The 20,724-nt window shown below is 39.5% G+C and overlaps 1 protein-coding gene across 5 annotated transcripts in view; it reads left to right on the top strand.

Moving 5' to 3' along the window:
• The window catches only part of PTPRM (protein tyrosine phosphatase receptor type M), an 805,568-nt gene that overhangs the window by 475,240 nt on the left and 309,604 nt on the right, over positions 1-20,724 (top strand). For all 5 annotated transcript variants that reach the window (XM_028480386.1, XM_028480385.1, XM_028480384.1 and 2 more), the window contains exons 8-9: positions 2,922-3,230; positions 10,815-10,924. In XM_028480386.1, the coding sequence (XP_028336187.1) occupies positions 2,922-3,230; positions 10,815-10,924 (419 nt within the window). The remainder of the gene's footprint in view (positions 1-2,921; positions 3,231-10,814; positions 10,925-20,724) is intronic.

Below are 20,724 nucleotides of genomic sequence, written 5' to 3'. Positions count from 1 at the left end.
TTATTTGTCATTTTTCCCTTGCTGCTTTTAATAATTTTTCTTTGTCTTTAATTTTTGCCAATTTTATAACTCTGTGTCCTGGCGTGTTTCTCCTTGGGTTTATCATGCCCGGGACTCTCTGCGCTTCCTGGACTTGGGTGGCTATTTCCTTTCCCATGTTAGGGAAGTTTTTGACTGTAATGTCTTCAAATATTTTCTCTGGTCCTTCCTCTCCCTCTTTTCCTTCTGGGACCTCTATAATGGGAATGTTGTTGCATTTAATGTTGTCCCAGAGGTCTTTTAGGCTGTCTTCATTTCTGTTCATTCTTTTTTCTTCAGTCTGTTCCGCAGCAGTGAATTCCACCATTCTGTCTTCCAGGTCACTTATCCGTTCTTCTGCCTCAGTTATTCTATTGATTCCTTCCAGTGTAGTTTTCATTTCAGTTATTGTATTTTTCGTCTCTGTTTATTTGTTTGTTCTTTAATTTTTCTAGGTCTTTGTTAAATATTTCTTGCATCTTCTTGATCTTTGCCTCCATTCTTTTTCCGAGCTCCTGGAGCATCTTCACTATCATTATTCTGAATTCTTTTTCTGGAAGGTTGCCTATCTTCACTTCATTTAGTTGTTTTTCTGGGGTTTTATCTTGTTCCTTCATCTGGTACATAGCCTTTTCATCTTGTCTATCTTTCTGTGAATGTGGTTTTTGTTCCACAGGCTGCAGGATTGTAGTTCTTCTTGCTACTGCTGTCTGCCCTCTGGTGGATGAGGCTATCTAAGAGGCTTGTGCAAGTTTCCTGATGGGAGGGACTGGTGGTGGGTAGAGTTGGCTGTTGCTCTGGTGGGCAGAGCTCAGTAAAACTTTAATCTGCTTGTCTGCTGATGGGTGGGCCTGGGTTCCCTCCCTGTTGGTTGTTTGGCCTGAGGTGACCCAACACTGGAGCCCACCCAGGCTCTTTGGTGGGGCTAATGGCAGACTCCCGGAGGTCTTATGCCAAGGAGTACTTCCCAGAACTTCTGCCGCCAGTGTCCTTGTCCTTATGGTGAGACACAGCCACCCCCCACCTCTGCAGGAGACCCTCCAACACTAGCAGGTAGGTCTGGTTCAGTCTCCTGTGAGGTCACTGCTCCTTCCTCTGGGTCCTGATGCACACACTACTTTTTGTGTGCCCTCTAGGAGTGGAGTCTCTGTTTCCCCCAGTCCTGTCAGAGTCCTGCAATCAAATCCCGCTGGCCTTCAAACTCTGATTCTGTAGGAATTCCTCCTCCCGTTGCTGGACCCCCAGGTTCAGAAGCCTGATGTGGGGCTCAGAACTTTCACTCCAGTGGGTGGACTTCTGTGGTATAAGTGTTCTCCAGTTTGTGAGTCACCCACGCAACAGTTATGGGATTTAAATTTATTGTGATTGCGCCCCTCCTACTGCCTCATTGTGGCTGCTCCTTTGTCTTTGTATGTGGGGTATCTTTTTTGGTGAGTTCCAGTGTCTTCCTGTCGATGATTGTTCAGCAGTTAGTTGTGATTCTGTTGTTCTCACAAGAGGGAGTGGGAGCACGTCCTTTTACCCATGGTCGTTATTATTTCTCAAGTTTTCATGTTTATTTTCCCTTTCCAATTATAGATCTCTTTATATTCATAAATGGTGACCACATTCAGGAAAACAAAAATCAATATATATGGATCAATTGTATGTATGGATATACTAAAGCAAAGTATTTTAGACTAGGTTTTCCCCAAACCCGTGAAAGGTAAACTTCTTAGAAAAGTGTAAGGTACATAATAAGGGCTCAGTAAATGTTATGTAGTTAGTATTACTGTATTTTCATTATTATTTCATAAACAAGTTTAAGCTTTCTCATAAACAACAAGGTCCTACTGTATAGCATAGGGAAGTATATTTAATATCCTATGATAAACCATACTGGAAAGAATATTAAAAAAGAATGTGTACATATATACATATATATGCATAACTGAATCACTTTGTACAGCAGAAATTAACACAACATTGTAAATCAACTATACTTCAATAAAAGAATAGATATGCATAAAAGGAAAGCCTTCTCTGTATATATTCTTCCTTTTAAGGCCATCAGAATGCTTATATTCCCTGCGTTTCATTTAGATTTCTAAGCTTGAAACTCTGTCCCTGGAGCTTGGACTAAGAAACAACACCAAGACCTGATCAGGGGTAGTAAAGAACTACTTCAGCATTGACTGTGTGGAATTCTCTACAAATCACAACCCGAAAAGGCCTGGAGTTCTGTTCAGAAGTTTATGCTCTTTAATCATTGTATTATTTCATGCTGAATTCTCAAGCTTTTACTCTGTTTTCCAATTACATGATGATGAATTAACTTAAAAAGATAAAAAATATATACATCAATTAGCATTAAGACTGCTTTGGTGTATCAGTGCCCCAGAGGAAAGAGCCTTAAATAAAAGCACTGTATTTCTCTCTAATGAAAATTTTGGAAGTAGACCCTTCAGGGGTGGTATGGTAGTGCAGTGTTTTTCCGGAACCCTGGGTTCTTCATTATCATTGCTTTGAATTCTTAATGTTTAAGAGCGTTATGGTCCATCATGGCTGCATGAGCATGAGACCACCCTATCCTCAATCAAGCTAATAGGAAGGAAGGAGGAACAAGGATGGTGAGCCCCTTCCTTTCAATGACCCTGCCCAGAAACCATTCTTGATGTCTCACGTTGTATGCTATCCACCAGAACTTGGGTAGAAGGACAGACCTCACTGCAGAAGAGACTGGAAATTGTAGTCCTTATTCTGGGTGGCCTCATGACCGGCTAAGATTTAGGTGTTTTATTCATATGGAAGAAGAGAAGACAAGATACTGGGGATAAGGAGGATTATCTGTGATACCTGGGCTTTACTGGAACTTTTATTATTCTTTTCTCTTATGTTCTCTTTTTCCTTCTTTTGCATCTTAGATCCCATGCGTGGCCCAAGAAAATTGGAAGTCGTCGAAGTCAAATCTCGACAAATCACTCTCCGCTGGGAGCCATTTGGGTATAACGTGACTCGTTGCCATAGTTACAACCTCACAGTCCACTACTGTTACAAGGTCGGAGGGCAGGAACAAGTGAGAGAAGAAGTAAGCTGGGACACGGATAACTCACACCCTCAACACACCATCACCAACCTCTCCCCCTACACCAACGTCAGTGTGAAACTCATCCTTATGAATCCCGAGGGACGGAAGGAGAGCCAAGAACTTGTAGTACAGACGGATGAAGATCGTGAGTAGTTTCAAGTGATATATTTATGGGAAACATACAGTCTTTTTAAAAAGCAGCTCATGTTTCTTTCTAATTGAGATCTTTACACTGAAAATGGAAGGAAGAATTACTTACTGGGTTGAATAACACACGTGTTATCTGTGCTGCTGTATACTGAAGCACTGATTAAAAGGGGTAAAGGGAATAAAGATCCAGAAGCTTATTTTAATTTTTATGAGTCATATAATTACTTTTCTACATATGATAATTCTGTATGGCTCTAAGTAGTTCTTCATTCAAGTTTTATCATCATGTTGGACTGAAGAGGTGTTGTTCCGGGTATTCGATTATTTATAAGAAATGCTTATTCAAACGGCATTCTGAAACATTTCTCATAGTTCAGATAAAAATTCAGCCCCAAATAGAGGCTGCCCTTGATGTTCAGCACAGTGCTGAGAAATTACCTCATTAGGTCAGTGGTCATGTAATAGATCATGCTTTTCCATAGGAACAGTACTGTAATTGGATATGACCTCAGTAACCAAGAATTTAATAAATAGACAGTGCATGTCACCAGCAACTCATCAAAAAAAGCAAATACACAATTGCATTAAGCCTCTAAAATAATTTGAAATGGTAAAATGACGCCTGGAATCCCATAGCATAGGTATAAATGTGCTTTTACACTGATTATACAGGGGACTCTCGTGTACAATAATGAATCCGTGTAGCACATAAAATACAGCGGTAGTTTATCGTATATTTGGTTTAAAATTCATTTGCCAGGCATCAGAGTGAGTGGCAAACAACCTGGGGAGCCACTTACTTATTCCTGGAAAAAATAGATTTCACCTTTTTCTCTTCAAGCAGCTGATTTATGTTCTTTATTGATTGTAACATGTATTAAATGTTTATCACAGCACTATTTTTTCATTTAAAGAGCTGACAAAGTATTTTTGAGTGTTGATGACCTATGCAACACCAGGCATATTGCTATAAAATAAAAACATGGAAACAGCCAGAGTAAATGGGAAGCTCGACCACATCTTCTCTTTTCTTTTTTGTAGCCCCTCAAGTCCTGCCTGTGTTGGTTGCTCTCAAGTAGTTGTTTTACTACAGTTTTTTTTGTGAGAAGTATAGTTTGATATGAGTCACTCAGTCTAGGCTGAGCATGGAAGCCCTATCTCTATTTCTTCCAGCTCTTCCTTGTCTCCCAGGAGAGACTCAAGAAAGTTTCAGCACTGTCAGCAGGTCTTTTCTGGCCCCCTCCTCCCCTGCATTTTTGTATTTAATTTGGGCTTAACTCCTGTTGTTGCTACTTCCAAAATATTAGATTGTTCTTTTTTTGACTCAATTATTTTTATTATATTTCTGTTTTTCATATGAAGAAACTGAGTCAGAAATTGAATGGTAAACCCAGATGTCTGGTTCCAGAAACTGTGGCCTGTACTTCTATGCGCCAAAGTACTTCTAAGTACTTACTAATATGATCATTAGTATTCTAGAGGCCTTATTTATATAAACATTGATATTACTGTCTATTCTATCTTTCTGCCTTGAGGTATATTTTTACAATCATTTTTTTAATTGAAGTATAGTTAATTTACAGTGTTGTGTTAGTTTTAGGTTTACTGCAAAGTGCTTCATTTATATATATATATATATATATTCTTTTTCAGATTCTTTTTCATTATAGGTTATTACAAGATATTGAGTATAGTTCCTTGTGCTCTACAGTAGGTCCTTATTGATTATTTTATACACAGTAGTGTGTATCTGTTAATCCGAAACTCCTAATTTATCTCTTCCCTGCCCCCTACCTTTCCCCTTTGGTAACCATAAGCTTGTTTTCTATGTCTGTGGGTCTATTTCTGTTCATTTGTATCATTTTTTAGATTCCACATATAAGTGATATCATGTGATATTGGTCTTTGTCTGACTTACTTCACATAATATGATAATAGATTGTTCTTTTCTCTCAACTTCCACTACCTATATCCAGATTTTATGCTGAAATTTCTGTAGTACTTTCTAACCTTTTATTGTTCCAGCTTTGTCCAATTCCAGTGCCCTCTACTCGTTGCCTAAACTAATCTCTAAAATACATTTGCATCATGTTACTCTCTCCACAAGAGCCGTCAGTGACTCTCTTTACCCATATCTCAGTATTCCAGGCTCAGGCTCTAGACCTGGTAGCTTTTCCTCCCCGACAGTGCATCCTGCAGAGACGTGCCCTGGGTGCTGGTCCTGCTGCCACACTCCATGCATCCTGAGTGCTCCCTCACTGTCTGTCCTCCTCTGCACATCCTCCCCACCTGGCTGCCTACATTCCATCTCCTCCACGACCCTCCAAAGTTCTCCTCAAGTTCAGGTCCTTTATGAAGCTGTCTCCAACTCTCTCACCCTCATTCCTCTCTCATCCTTCTGACCTCATTTGCACTTGACAAGATCTTTAAGTCTCTGAGCCTTAATTTCCTCATCTGAGAAGCAAGAATAATACAGTTCTCCAGCATATTAGGGTTAGAAGCCATTTCCATCGAGTGCTATTTGTAGCTGCAGAGAGGGGCCTTTTAATAGGTGAGCGTTATTATTGTTATTGTAAGAATTCAGAGGAACTCATCGTGACCGTTTCTTGTTCTCTCATTATGTTATATATAATTTTTTCCTCTTAACTGTAAACCACTTGAGAGAAGAAGCCATCTAATTTTCTTCTATAGCAATTTGCATGGTATTGAGTAGGTAATAAGCACTCAAAGTACTTATTAGTCTTTAAATAAAATAGTAAAATTTGCTGATAATCATTTAATTCAGGCTTAAATCAACAGTAATGTTTCCATCAATGAGAGAGGAAAGTCAAGTGCAGTCGTTTCTAGAGATGAGAGATGTTTTGCTGAAGCATGAATTCACCAATACTTTTGGGTTTCGAATTGACATGAGCTAATAATTCTGTTAAGTGCTGTTAAAACATAAGGTTAAATAAGTCACTTTTTAAATTTTTTTTTTTGCGGTACGCAGGCCTCTCACTGTTGTGGGCTCTCCTGTTGCGGAGCACAGGCTCCGGACGCGCAGACTCAGCGGCCATGGCTCACGGGGCTAGCCGCTCCGCGGCATGTGGGATCTTCCCGGACCCGGGCACGAGCCTGTGTCCCCTGCATCGGCAGGTGGACTCTCAACCACTGCGCCACCAGGAAAGCCCAATAAGTCACTTTTTCGTTTGTGTGTTTAAATTATCTTGCTAGTCCCTGGAGTTGGGGCATGCATTACTTCCAAATAAAAATCTATTGTTTACATAGCACACTGGAGTCCAGTTCATTAGAAAAACTTTGATTTCAAATTATATTTCCTAACAAGAGCAAAAGAAAAAAAAAACTTCAAATAAGACAGAAATAGAAAAATTGTTAATACCTACCAAGCTTGAAGAAAAAAGAATTGAAGTGTCACTTTACTTATCTGCCATTAACAAAGGCTACAATTTGTTGTACATCGTGAGTTTTATTGTAGTATAATATTTTTATTGAAATATTATTTATTTCATCAGAAAATATGTGGGAAAAAAATTATCTTTTTATTACTGTTAAGAGTGTCACTAGACACTATAGGGCTCAGTTCCATAAACTTAGATATTATGGTTCTATATCCCAAATCATGAATTCCTAGAACTTCTAAAAAAAGGCACCAGACCTAAGTTCCTGTGAGGTACCAGTTTCCCTAATTGAACTAACTCTTCTGGTATTTTATTTTAATTCACTTGATCTGTTCCTGACCTAACAACAATTATATGAATCCCATTTAGGTTTTCCTGTTATTAACATTTTCATGATTACAAGTCCTCCAGTACATTTTATTACATTCATCCTTTTAAAATATCCTCTGGGGGCTTCCCTGGTGGCGCAGTGGTTGAGAGTCCGCCTGCCAATGCAGGGGACACGGGTTCGTGCCCCAGTCTGGGAAGATCCCAGATGCCGCGGAGCGGCTGGACCCGTGAGCCATGGCCGCTGAGCCTGCGCGTCCGGAGCCTGTGCTCTGCAACGGGAGAGGCCACAACAGTGAGAGACCCGCGTACTGCAAAAAAAAATAAAAATAAAAATAAATCCTGTGTTCAGCCTAATTTTGACAATCTCTCTTTTTTTTTATTTTACTCTTATTTATACTAATCGAATGAAACCAAAGATTTGTTTTTTTCTGAGTTTTCACCCTCTTTACATCTGTACATAGATTACTAAATATTTTCAATTCAGAAATATTATCACAAAATAATAGAACCACACATGCATCATAATTATCTTGATCCTGTGAGGAACCTGATGACGTCAAAATAAAGGTCAAGAGGAAGAGACTTAGTAGAGCTTTTTTAAAAAAATTTTTATTTTATTTATTTATTTTTAAATTTATTTATTTTTGGCTGCGTTGGGTCTTCATTGCTGCGCATGGGCTTTCTCTAGTTGCAGCGAGCGGGGACTACTCTTTGTTGCAGTGAGCGGGCTCCTCATTCTGGTGGCCCCTTTTGTTGTGGAGCATGGGCTCTACGTGCATGGGCTTCAGTAGTTGTGGCTCACGTGCTCAGTAGTTGTGGCTTGCAGGCTCAGTAGTTATGGTGCACGGGCTTAGTTGCTCCGCAGCATGTGGGATCTTCCTGGACTAGGGCTCAAACCCGAGTCCCTTGCATTGGCAGGTAGATTCTTAACCACTGCACCACCAGGGAACTCGGAGACTTAGTAGAGCTTTCTCTGGCATGGCCCATTGTAGTCCAACTTCTGATTGTGATGAGCATTTTAGTCTCAGAGCCCAGAATCCAAATTTTCTTAGAACTCACTGGTGTCATCACTTCTTAAATACCTTGTTTCTTTGCTTTGATGTAGTTTCACATCAATTCCTTCAACCTAAGACAGACGATTATTTTCCCATTTATATATTTTTTAGAGTTTGGACGTTAGGGATCAATTTACTCCAACTTCCTCATTTTAGAAGTGAGGCAACTGAGACCTAAGGAGGGTCCGTGAATTGTCCAAATTTCACAGTTTATTCACTGGAAAGTCTTAAATCAGTACCCAGGCCCCCCATCTGAATCAGTGATTTTTTTTTTCTTTTAAACTCTCCTTAGTTCTGTTTAGAATAACTATCAATATAAATGTCCTAGATCTACCTTTAAGTAGCCCCTCAACTAAACAAATGTGTATTGCCTATGAGTCCTTTTGTAATTCTGGTCAGTCTTTCCAGTCTGAGGAGATCTCACCAACCCTTAGAGGGCTATTCATACGCTCCACAAGCTAACCAAACATTTCTTTAGCCCCCATCTTTTAAACTTTATTGAGATATGTTTATACAGTCATGAGTTGATTTGTGTTGTTTCTACTTTTTAATTATTATGAATAATGCTCCTCTTAATATTTGTGTACAAGCCTTTGAGTAACATGTGTTTTCAGCTCTCTTGGATATATACGTAAGAGTGGAATTGCTGGGTCATATGGTAAATTTATCTGTGTTTAACCATTTGAGGATCTGCCAGACTGTTTTCAAAGTAGCTTTGTGATTTTACATTCCTACCAGCAGTGTATGAGTGTTCCACTTTCTCCACATTCTTGCCAATACTTGCTATTATCTGTCTTTGGATTATAGCGATTCTAGAGGGTGTGAAGTGCTATCACACTGTGGTTTTGATGTGCATTTTCCTGCTAGCTAATGATGTTGAGCATCTTTTCACGTGTTTATTAGCCATTTGTATATCTTTTTTTGGAGAGCTGTTTGTACAGATCCTTTGCCCGTTTTTAATTGGATTATTTATCTTTTTATTGGGATTTCATAGTTCTTTATGTATTTTAGATACAAGTCTCTTGACAGATACATGATTTGCAAAAGCTTTCTCCCTTTTTGTGTGTTGTCTTTTCACTTTCTTGGTAGTGCCCTTTGAAGCACAAGAGCTTTTCACTTTAGTGATGTACAGTTTATCTACATTTTCTTTTGTTATTTTTGTTTTTGGTGTCATATCTTTGAAACCATTGCCTAATACAATGTCATGAATATTTACACCTATATTTTCTTCTAGGAGTTTTGTAGTTTTAGCTCTTATATTTAGCTCTTTAATCTATTTTGGTATAATTTTCGTATTTGGTGTGAAGTAGGAAACCAGCTTCGTCCTTTTACATGTGGATATCCAGTTGTCCTAGCACCGCTTGGAAAAATTATTTTAACCCCACTGAATTTTCTTGGCACTTTTGATAAAAATCAATTGACTATAAATGTGGGGCTTTATTTCTGTACTCTCAATTCAGTTGTACTGATCTATCTGTCTATCCTTATGCCAATCTCATGATGTCCTAATACTGTAGCTTTTTAGTAAATTTTAAATTGAGAAGCCTGAGTCCTCTCAAACCACTTTTTGATTACTCACACCGTCACCAAAAAGTTTGATCACACCATCCCCAAGTATACGTATATTTATAGGTAGCACAGATATACTAGTTTATAAATAGTATAGACACACTAGACACTAAATTGTGTATCATATAAAGCATACTCAAAAACTTAATTTAAATGAATATGAGATAAATGATATTTTAAAAATATTATATGTTATTTTGTAGAAAATTGGCAAGTACATTTCTATCTTCCCTTATGTCAATTAGATTTTCTCACTAATCAAAAGATGTTACATACTTTAGGTTTTAAAAATGGCTTCAAACTTTCCCAAATCTGTTTTATTTTTTATTTTTATTTTTTTTGCGGTACGTGGGCCTCTCACTGTTGTGGCCTCTCCGGTTGCGGAGCACAGGCTCCCGTATCCCCTGCATCGGCAGGTGGACTCTCAACCACTGCGCCACCAGGGAAACCCATGTTTTATTATTAATAAATAAAATGAAATATTTTTAAAATATTTCATCTACATCACATCTTTGTAGAACTTCTATTTTGTGTGTACTTTTCATAGACGTATTAAATATAAGTCCAGGAATTCATATATATTGTTCTTTGACATGCTTTTATCACTCAGTGTTATGGTTATAGAATTCATCCATGATGATGTATAAAGCTGTCATCGATTTTCAGTCATTTTTGTATTTTATTGAGTGAATATAAACTATTTTCTTAAACTATTTTTTGTCTCCAATTTATTAGTTTTATTTTAAAATGCTACTATGCTGACATCCTAGTCTATGTCTCCTAGTACATAAGTGCAAGATTATTACTAGGGAATATACCTGAGGTGGGATTATTGGGTCGTATGACATGTGCCTCTTTAACTTTAGTGAATACAGGCAAATTATTTTCCAAAGTGGCTGTACCAATTTGTGATCTCACAAGCAATGTGTGGGAATTTGCACTGCTCCACATCCTTCTTTATTTCTGAAGAATAAAAAAGTTTATTTACGAGATGATACTGAGCTTTGTCTAATTGATTCAAACTTTTTAGAGGAAAATGTGATGAAATTCTTTTCTTTATAAAGACAGTATAGCCAAAATGGTTTTAAATTGCAGGTTTTTGCAAGAAAATGGAATATATCTATTAAAATCTTACACCTCAATAGAGAGTTAAAAACCTGTCAAGTCCAGAAAAATGTATTTTGTTTTTGGTTTACTTAAATATGTATCAATTTTCCCCCCTTCTAGTTCCAGGTGCTGTTCTTACTGAATCCATCCAAGGAAGTACCTTTGAAGAGAAGATATTTCTTCAATGGCGAGAACCAATTCAAACCTATGGTGTCATCACTTTATATGAGGTAGTATATACATTTGTTAGTAATTTAATTTTTACTGTAACTTCTATGATAGCTAGACTATCTAGTATTTAAAAATGCATAGTAACATCATGCCTTTTAAGAAGTTGAATGCCTTTAATAGTTATAATGGTTACTGAATAGAAGCAAAAAAATTAAAAATGAGTTTTTGAATTATGTATAATTTCAAGATGTATATTCATAATGATTTAGATGCTTCCAGATTACATGTTATTGTATGGAAAGCCACACCATAATATAGTTTAAAAATCACATTTGTTAAAAACAATAAGTGTCCTGCCATATACATTATTTAGGAGGCAACCATGGCATCCTGTTCTCGCCAGCTCTAAAATATTTTATTCCTGAATTATAGAAGAACGCTGATTATCCAATTAGTGGAGTCGATAGACATTGTCTTGGGAATAACAACAGAATAATGTCTTCTGGTTTCTTAGCATTAGCAAAACAGCCTTTAGACTTCTGTGACATAGTTTTGTCTACTGATAGATAGCAGAGAAGAATTCGATGACTTGTTCAGGGAAAAAATTAACAACAATAGCGGGGGTGGCAGTCATCATCACATCTGTATGAGCATGATTTCACTCTGCCTATTGTCATAGAAACAAGCAGGTGCATTTTTTTTTCAAGCTAGCGTTTATGTGAATGCAAATTCAACAAAATTATATGTTGTTAGGTTTTTAAAATCCGCAGCCATTCTTCCTATGGGACCTCTACCTGAATACCTTTCAGAGCTACTGACAAAACCGGAGTAGATTCGCTGTCAGACAGTCACCATTGGTGAACCCTTTCCCTGACCCAACTAGCCTCACAGCTATGTTTCCTTGTACCTTTTGAAAATTGGTATTGAAATGCAAAAAAAAAAAATTGTTGTTCATCAAAAGCTAAACAAAGTAAGAGAAAAGAAAAAAAGTTGATTTTCACATTAAGTTATGATGCTTTCCTTGGCTGCTTCGTTGTAAAAGAATCATGAAAATTCATGGCTCTCTTTTGTAAAGTTTTTTATAATCAAATCAAACAAGTTCATTTTTTTTCTCAGTGATCAGAATCTTTTAGTTGATATTTTTGGCCCCATTACCATTTTTTAGTTCTGTTTTGTGGATTCTTACCTCAGGATAACAAAATATTTTACTAGAAAAGATACAGTCTTTGAAATCAACATTAAGTACCAAGAAATCAGTCCACCTCTCCTGAAAGCCACATGTTGATATTAGACCGACAGAAAATAAAGGTGAGATCCTTTCTTTCTGATCCCATGGAGCATAATATTTGTGTAATAAGTAACTTTAATGTGAAAACAATAGGAAAAGCAGAACCCATCAATCTCTCTGATTTCAGCAGCCAGGATGTCCCTCCTAGCTGAGCACTGATCTAAATGCTACTACAAAGGGGATGTGTGAATGTCTCATAAATCAGCATTTTAAAACTCAAGATATAGGTAAGAAGAGCAGGTCGGTTGTTTTTTCTAGGCACCAAAGGGAAAATGCCGGATGTGTGAATCAGGCTTAAGTGATTAAGTATAAGTTTCTGACTGTCGAATCTTTCTCTTCTTTTCTCCATGTTTTCTAGAAGTAGGAGGGAAGGTATTCCAGATTCCCCAAGGTGGGCCTTAGATGGTGTCTGTGCAGGGAGCTCCTCTTTGGCTAAAACACACTGCACCCTGGGGCTCGCCCAGCCTGTACCTGAGTCTGCAGGAGACCCAGCTTCCTCCTGGTGCAGGGCTACTGGTGAACCAGACCAGTCCCCTCCCTGGAGGACCACAGTCCCCTGGGACAGACATGCTAAGGAAATAAAAACGTTGCCCAAAGGGAAACTGAGACCTTAGGAGCAGTGTATTCATGGAAACACATTTGACCGTAGGTCAAAACTGGAAGGCAAGATACGTTATCATAGTTGGGAAAAAGCTTAGTAATAAATGATATGGGTGTTTCTTGAGGAGCACACTTGTATGGTTTTTTGAAGGAGAGGAGAAAAAACAGAAGGAATGTTGTAAATGCTGTAAGTGAACATGCTGTGGGTTCACGTTATTCTCAAGTTCTCCCTTTACCTCTTAAGAAAGATATACCAGATCATTAATGATTGGAAAATGCTGACAGTGTCATCTTTTGCCAGGAGTTATGGCAATGACGGCACTAAAGCATCCTTCTGGCCTCAGTTCTTTGTCCTCCCCATCCTCAGCCTTCTCAAACTAGCCTTCCTTCCTCTTGTCCCCACCTGTGTTCTAGCCCCAGCCCTTCTCATGCCTCACCTCCTGCTCAGCCGTTTCATTCTTCTGAGACATCTTCCTAAAATCTGGGACTGGTAATTACACTTTTCCTCAATAGCTATCCAGATTTTTATTTTATCAAATCATAAATGCAGTATTGTTCTCTGGAAGGATACTTTAAGTACGGAAGTATTCAAAATAAAATGTCTTTGCTTCCCAAATTCACTTTTCAGAGGTAACTACTATGAACAACTAGATACATGTGCTTCCAAAATTTTACAAGGTAGAAATTTATAGTGCAAGTGCACTTATGAATATACATGGATAAAATTTAATAAATGCTAGCAAACCCAGCATTTTATTACAAGAATAATATGCCATATAAGACCCCCTCCACATCATACAAAAATAAATGCCAAATAGGTTCATGAACTAAACACAAAAATTAAACTATAGCAACACTATAAAAAAAATAAGGAAGACGCTTTTGTAATATATCTTGACATAAAACCCAGAAGTCATTTTAAAAAGATTGACAGATTTGGTTATATAAGAATTTAAACTTCTGAATGATAGAAAATGCCACAAAGGAAAGTCTAAATACAAACAGAAGACTTGGGGAAATTATTTTCAACATTTATAGCAGTCAACTGGCTGGTGGCTGTAATTATAACACACTTGATACAGATTGATAAGAAGTAGACAACACTCCATTAGAAAAAATGGGTGAAGAATAAAAGGAGTTGATTCATAGGAAAAAAAAATCTGAATGGCATAAGCAGATGAAAAGATAGCTACCTAACCTTACCAAGGATTAAGAAATGAAATAAAACAAACACTTCAGAAAGTTTCAGTTGGTGCAAATCCAGTGTTAAGGGGTGATGTGGTGAAATTTGTGTGTACAGACCGTTGATGGGGACGTACAGTTTTGCAACCTCTCATGTAGACAATTTGGGAATATCTATCAAAATTCAGACACTGCATGTCAAGCCTGTTTAGGGAGGTTTCTCAGTCAGTAACACTCCCAAATGCACAGGGATGTATGTCCCAGTATTTTCATTGTACCCCACTAACTTTATATGGCTCTCGATTGCTTAGTGAATCAACTCCAAACTGCTGGTCACGAGAGTAACACACCAACAAGCTTTTGAAAAAAACATTTAGTATGTATAAGGTATTAGAAGAGAGCAAAATATAAAAGATCCTCTCTCTCCTCTATGAGAAGTGAGCAGTCCTATCAGCAGCTAATTATAGAAAAGAATGAAATGAGGACCAAATGTCTGCCTCGATGCAGCGTGTGCAGGGTTGTCAGGCACATAGTAAAGGAGAACAGTCTGGACTCATCAGCCCACTGGGGCGTTGACGAATGGAGAGTTGAAAATACCTCAAGACCCCCCACCTGGAGAGTGGGGCTCAGTGAATCACTCTCCCCCGAGGCAGTTCATAGGGCGGAGAGAGGGAGAATTGAGGGGCCCTGTTTGCTATCAGTATTCAAGGCCATACATGGTACCATCCCATTTGATACTAGTCACTGCATCTCCCGTGATTCTCTCCTGGAGCTGAATGAGCCATGTGTATGGAGTTTTCTTTTCTCCATGAACGTTATGGTTTTTCACACCTGCTTCTGCTTATCCGCTTCTTTCCTCCTGACTACCTCCCCTCATTCTCCTCCTATGGCACTTCTGCTTATCTTTCAGCATTTCAGTTAAATTTTGAAATTTTCCGTGGAGCATCCTAGGTTCTCGCGTCCCCTGGAACCTGATTTACTTGTTGCTTCCTTTGATTGCTTGCCCCTCTGTTGAAGGACTGTATCTAAGGCTGGCTGGCATTGCAGCCTACTCTCACTCCCTGGAAGATGGATTCCCCTCGTAGTCAGAGATTACGTGTTATTCCATTTTGGTTCTCCAGAATTTGAGACTTAGAGGAGGGAAAGATGATGCTGGAGTGTTTCAGACGCTGACCTGCCAATCAGAAGTCATCCGATGTGAGCAGCTGACTGCACCTCACCTGATCTAACCCCACATATGTTGTCTGCGTGTCTGTTTGCTTTCAGCGGGGGCGTCCCATCAAGTCCCTGGATCCACCCTGGACGAACGTCAGTGTCCTCCATGGAGGCATCATTAGAATCACCTTGGCCCTCAGCCAACGAAACGGCCAAGTGTGAGCTCAGCCCCAGACCTCCCTCCTGGGAGTCTCCCGATGCTTGTCCTTGGCCTGGTACTTACTAGGCACTTAATAAACGTGCTGAATGAACCAGTGAAAAAATAAATACTGAAAGTACATGTTGCATTTGGATGTGAGCGTGGAGCTGGGTGCCCTTCAGAAGTACTGCTCAGGAGGACAGATGCTTACTGACCATCAGCTGCGCAGGCAACGGAGTTCTAGGGTCAAGTTCACCGTGTTCCCGAGGAACCTTTTTATTCCCGGAATTCAGACTCCCAGGACTCTGGATGGGTTTGAGGGGGAATCCATGAACTTTCTGACATTTTGTGTCCACTTGGACACAACATAGTTGCTTGTTAGGGATTTGTTAGAGGTGAGGGAGAGAATTCACGATTTTTAAGAGCAGCGTATACGTGCTTTGTTATGGGTTGGGGAGAGGATCTGTGCTTTTTTTTTTTTGGTTTTTAGGATCTGTGCTTTTTAACAAATTGTCAAGGACTGTGACCGAAAGAACCCTGGTCTAGCTGATCCTGCAAGGCCATGGCTAGAGGCGAGTACAAACCTATCAGCACTGGTTAAACAGCAAGTCCTCTGCTAATGCATTTGCTTTTTGCTTTGCAGAGCAAACATCCTTCTTGCCGCACCGTGAGTGTGTGCACATACCTGCTCTCCCCGGAGTCTTTAGGAAAATATATACCGAGTGCCAAATATTTACTGATCACAGTGGGATCAGAAAGAAGAATAAGCTATCACTATTCAGAAAGAAGAGGCAACTGTATGAAAAGTTCCAATTCCTTTGGCATGTTTAAATCACGATTTCAGACTACAAAGAACTCTTACAGCTCTCCATAATTTATTGCTTAATGGATGGTGGGGACACAGTCACAACAGCCGGTGTTGAGCAGATCCAGTGATCGTTAGGACGGGTTTGGGAAGGCTTTACAGATACGTAGAATGGGAGCCCCGGCTCGAGACATGGATGGACATGTTTTTGGTTCCAGTCTCAAACTCCCAGCAGCATCTTTGAAAGCATTTCCTTCTTAACACACTGTGTTCTTTTGATTTCTATGACAGCTGTCTCTTTTGGCTTCTCCCTGCTTTCTGGCTCTCCTTCTCTGCCCTATATTAAATATCAGTGTTTCCCCAGGGACCTCATCCAGTCCTGAACCGTAATGTTCCAACGCTGCTCACCCCCAGGTCTCTACTTCCAGCCCAGACCTCTCAGCTCCCAGCCCTATGTCCTACACGGTGTGTCCTCCTGACTGTCACAGGCATCTCAACCTTGACATGCCCACCCCACAACAGTTAACTTCTCATTCATTCCGTCCCATTTCAGTAAGCAGGACATCCTTTGCTCAAGCCCAAACATGGAGCCTGTCTTGGGGCCTCCATCTATCCCCACATCCAGTCCATCACTGACTTCTGCTCATGTTGGCTCTAAAACCTGCCGATTCTTTTCATGTATTTCTCTCTTCATGGCCCCACCCTTGGTCCAAGCCACTGCCTTCTCTCACCTGTGCTGCAGCCTCACCCATGGCCTCTGCCGCGGCTCCCAGGGGTCCTTCTACTACCTTTGTTGCCCCCTTCAAGAAAGCAACCCTCCACCTGGCAGCCAACGTGATCTCTTTATAAGGGAAGTCAGATCATTTTATCTTCACACTTAAAATTGTTCAAAGGCCCCTGTTGTATGTCTCCACACTTTCTCCCTTGGGGTACAGAGCGCTGCAGGGAATTGCCCCCCACCACGTCGTCTCCAGCCCCCCAGGGACCACACCACCTCGCTGGCTGGGCTGCAGCCACAGGGGCCTCCTTTCTGTCCATCGTCTGTGTCCGGAATGCTCCTGCTTCATGGTCTTAGTTCATGCTGTTCTTCCCTGGAATCCTGGCCTGGCTGACTCCTTCCCAAGTTCAATTAACTGTCATCTCCTCAGGGGACGCTCCCCCGGCCATTCTGAATGGTTGAGCATGGGCCCCGCCCCCTAAACCCCCTGCATCTTAGCATCCTGTTTCTTTCTTCCATGGCACTTAGTGTTTAAAAATTATTAATTTACTTACTGGATGTCTCCCCAGCTCCTCCCCAGCCCAGTCCAGATTCTCGGTTGCCCGAGGGCAGGGCGCGTGTCTTCCTGCTGACTGCAGTGCTCGTGCTCTCACAGGTCAGTCAGCGTTTGAATGGCAAGAGTGACTCTGAATTCATGGTGGAGGAAAGAGGACAGAGTTAACTCTCTCACGTTCCAAGGAGGTGACAGTTTATAAGCCGAAGCAGCATCAGAAAAGCCCAGTGTTCGTGGGGCAGTAAATCTTTGTCCACTGACCAGGACAGAAGAAAATATGATGTCATCCCATGTGAACTTCTGCCAGTGTCCTTGTCCCTGTGGGGAGCCACAGCCACCCCTGCCTCTGCAGGAGACCCTCCAACACTAGCAGCCACGTGGCTGACAGGGTTGTTGAATGAAAAGAATTGAGGACAGTCTCAGAGACCTCTGTGACAACATTAAATGCACCAACATTCGAATTATAGGGGTCCCAGAAGAAGAAGAGAAAAAGAAAGGGACTGAGAAAATATTTGAAGAGATTATAGTTGGAAACTTCCCTAATATGGGAAAGGAAATAGTCCATCAAGTCCAGGAAGCACAGAGAGCCCCATACAGGATGAATCCAAGGAGAAACATGCCAACACACATATTAAACAAACTATCAAAAATTAAATACAAAGAAAAAATATTAAAAGCAGCAAGGGAAAAGCAACAAATAACATACAAGGGGATCCCCATAAGGTTAACAGCTGATCTTTCAGCAGAAACTCTGCAAGCCAGAAGGGAGTTACAGGACATAGTTAAAGCGATGAAAGGGAAAAACCTACAACCAAGATTACTCTACCCTGCAAGGATCATTCAGCTTCGATGTAGAAATTAAAACCTTTACAGACAAGCAAAAGCTAAGAGAATTCAGCACCACCAAACCAGCTTTACAACAAATCTTAAAGGAACTTCTCTAGGCAGGAAACACAAGAGAAGGAAAACACCTACAATAATGAACCCAAAAAAATAAGGAAACACAAGCTTTAAATGACACATTAAACAATATGGACTTAATTGATATTTATAGGACATTCCATCCAAAAACAACAGAATACACTTTCTTCTCAGGTGCTTATGGAACATTTTCCAGGATAGATCGTATCTTGGGTCACAAATCAAGCCTTCGTAAATTTAGGAAAATTGAAATCGTATCAAGTATCTTTTCCAACCACAACGCTGTAAGAATAGATATCAATTACAGGAAAAAAACTGTAAAAAATGCAAACACATGGAGGCTAAACAGTACACTACTAAATAACCAAGAGATCACTGCAGAAATCAAAGAGGAAATTTCAAAATACCTAGAAACAAATGACAATGAAAACACGACCACCCAAAACCTGTGGGATGCAGCAAAAGCAGTTCTAAGAGGAAAGGTTATAGCAATAAAATCCTACCTCAAGAAACAAGAAACGTCTCAAATAAACAACCTAACCCTACACCTAAAGCAATTAGAGAAAGAAGAACAAAAGAAACCCAAAGTTAGCAGAAGGAAAGAAATCATAAATATCAGATCAGATCAGAAATAAATGAAAAGGAAATGAAGGAAAAAATTGCAAAGATCACAAAAACTAAAAGCTGGTTCTTTGAGAAGATAAACAAAATTGATAAACCAATAGCCAGCGTCATCAAGAAAAAAAAGGGAACTACAAGCAACTATATGCCAATAAAAGGACAACCTGGAAGAAATGGACAAATTCTTAGAAAAGCACAACCTTTCAAGACTGAACCAGGAAGAAATAGAAAGTATAAACAGACCAGTCACAAGCACTAAATTGAAACTGATTAAAAATCTTCCAACAAACAAAAGCCCAGGACCAGATGGCTTCACAGGTGAATTCTATCAAACATTTAGAGAAGAGCTAACACTTTTCCTTCTCAAAATCTTCCAAAGTATAGCAGAGGGAGGAACACTCCCAAACTCATTCTATGAGGCCACCATCACCTTGATACCAAAACCAGACAAAGATGTCACACAAAAAAACAAAACTACAGGCCAGTATCACTGATGAATATAAATGCAAAAATCCTCAACAAAATACTAGCAAACAGAATCCAACAGCACATTTAAAAGGTCATACACATGATCAAGTGGGGTTTATCCCAGGAATGCAAGGATTCTTCAATATATACAAATCAATCAATGTGATACACCATATTAACAAATTGAAGGATAAAAACAATATGATCATCTCAATAGATGCAGAAAAAGCTTTTGACAAAATTCAACACCCATTTATAATAAAAACCCTCCAGAAAGTGGGCATAGAGGGAACTATACGTAGAGAATCCTAAAGATGCTACCAGAAAACTACTAGAGCTAATCAATGAATTTGGTAAAGTTGCAGGATACAAAATTAATGCACAGAAATCTCCTACATTCCTATACGCTAATGATGAAAAATCTGAAAGAGAAATTAAGGAAATACTCCCATTTACCACTGCAACAAAAAGAATAAAATACCTAGGAATAAACCTACCTAAGGAGACAAAAGACCTGTATGCCGAAAAGTATAAGACACTGATGACAGAAATTAAAGATTATCCAAATAGATGGAGAGATATACCATATTCTTGGATTGGAAGAGTCAACATTGTGAAGATGACTATACTCCCCAAAGCAATCTACAGATTCAGTGCAATCCCTATCAAACAACCAATGGCATTTTTCACAGAACTAGAACAAAAAATTTCACAATTTGTATGCAAACACAAAAGATCCCAAATAGCTATAGCAATCTTGAGAAAGAAAATCAGAGCTGGAGGAATCAGGCTCCCGGACTTCAGACTATACTACAAAGCTACAGTAATCAAGACAGTATGCTACTGGCGCAAAAACAGAAATATAGATCTGTGGAACGGGTTAGAAAGCCCAGAGATAAACCCATGCATCTGTGGTCACTTTATCTTTGATAAAGGAGGCAAGAATATACAATGGAGAAAAGACAGCCTCTTCAATAAGGGGTTCTGGGAAACTGGACAGCTACATGTAAAAGACTGAAATGAGAACTCTCCCTAACACCATACACAAAGATAAACTCAAAATGGATTAGAGACCTAAATGTAAGGCCAGACATTATAAAACTCTTAGAGGAAAACATAGGCAGAACACTCTATGGCATAAATCACAGCAAGATCCTTTTTGACCCACCTCCTAGAGAAATGGAAAGAAAACAAAAACAAATGGGACCTATTGAAACTTAAAAGTTTTTGCACAGGATAAATGAGACAAAAAGGCAACCGTCAGAATGGGAGAAAATATTTGCAAATGAAGCAACTGACAAAGGATTAATCTCCAAAATATATAAGCAGCTCATGCAGCTCAATGTCAA

Source organism: Physeter macrocephalus, chromosome 19 (assembly GCF_002837175.3).
Source record: "Physeter macrocephalus isolate SW-GA chromosome 19, ASM283717v5, whole genome shotgun sequence".
NCBI lineage: Eukaryota > Metazoa > Chordata > Mammalia > Artiodactyla > Physeteridae > Physeter > Physeter macrocephalus.
This window is presented reverse-complemented; position numbering and strand designations above follow the sequence as displayed.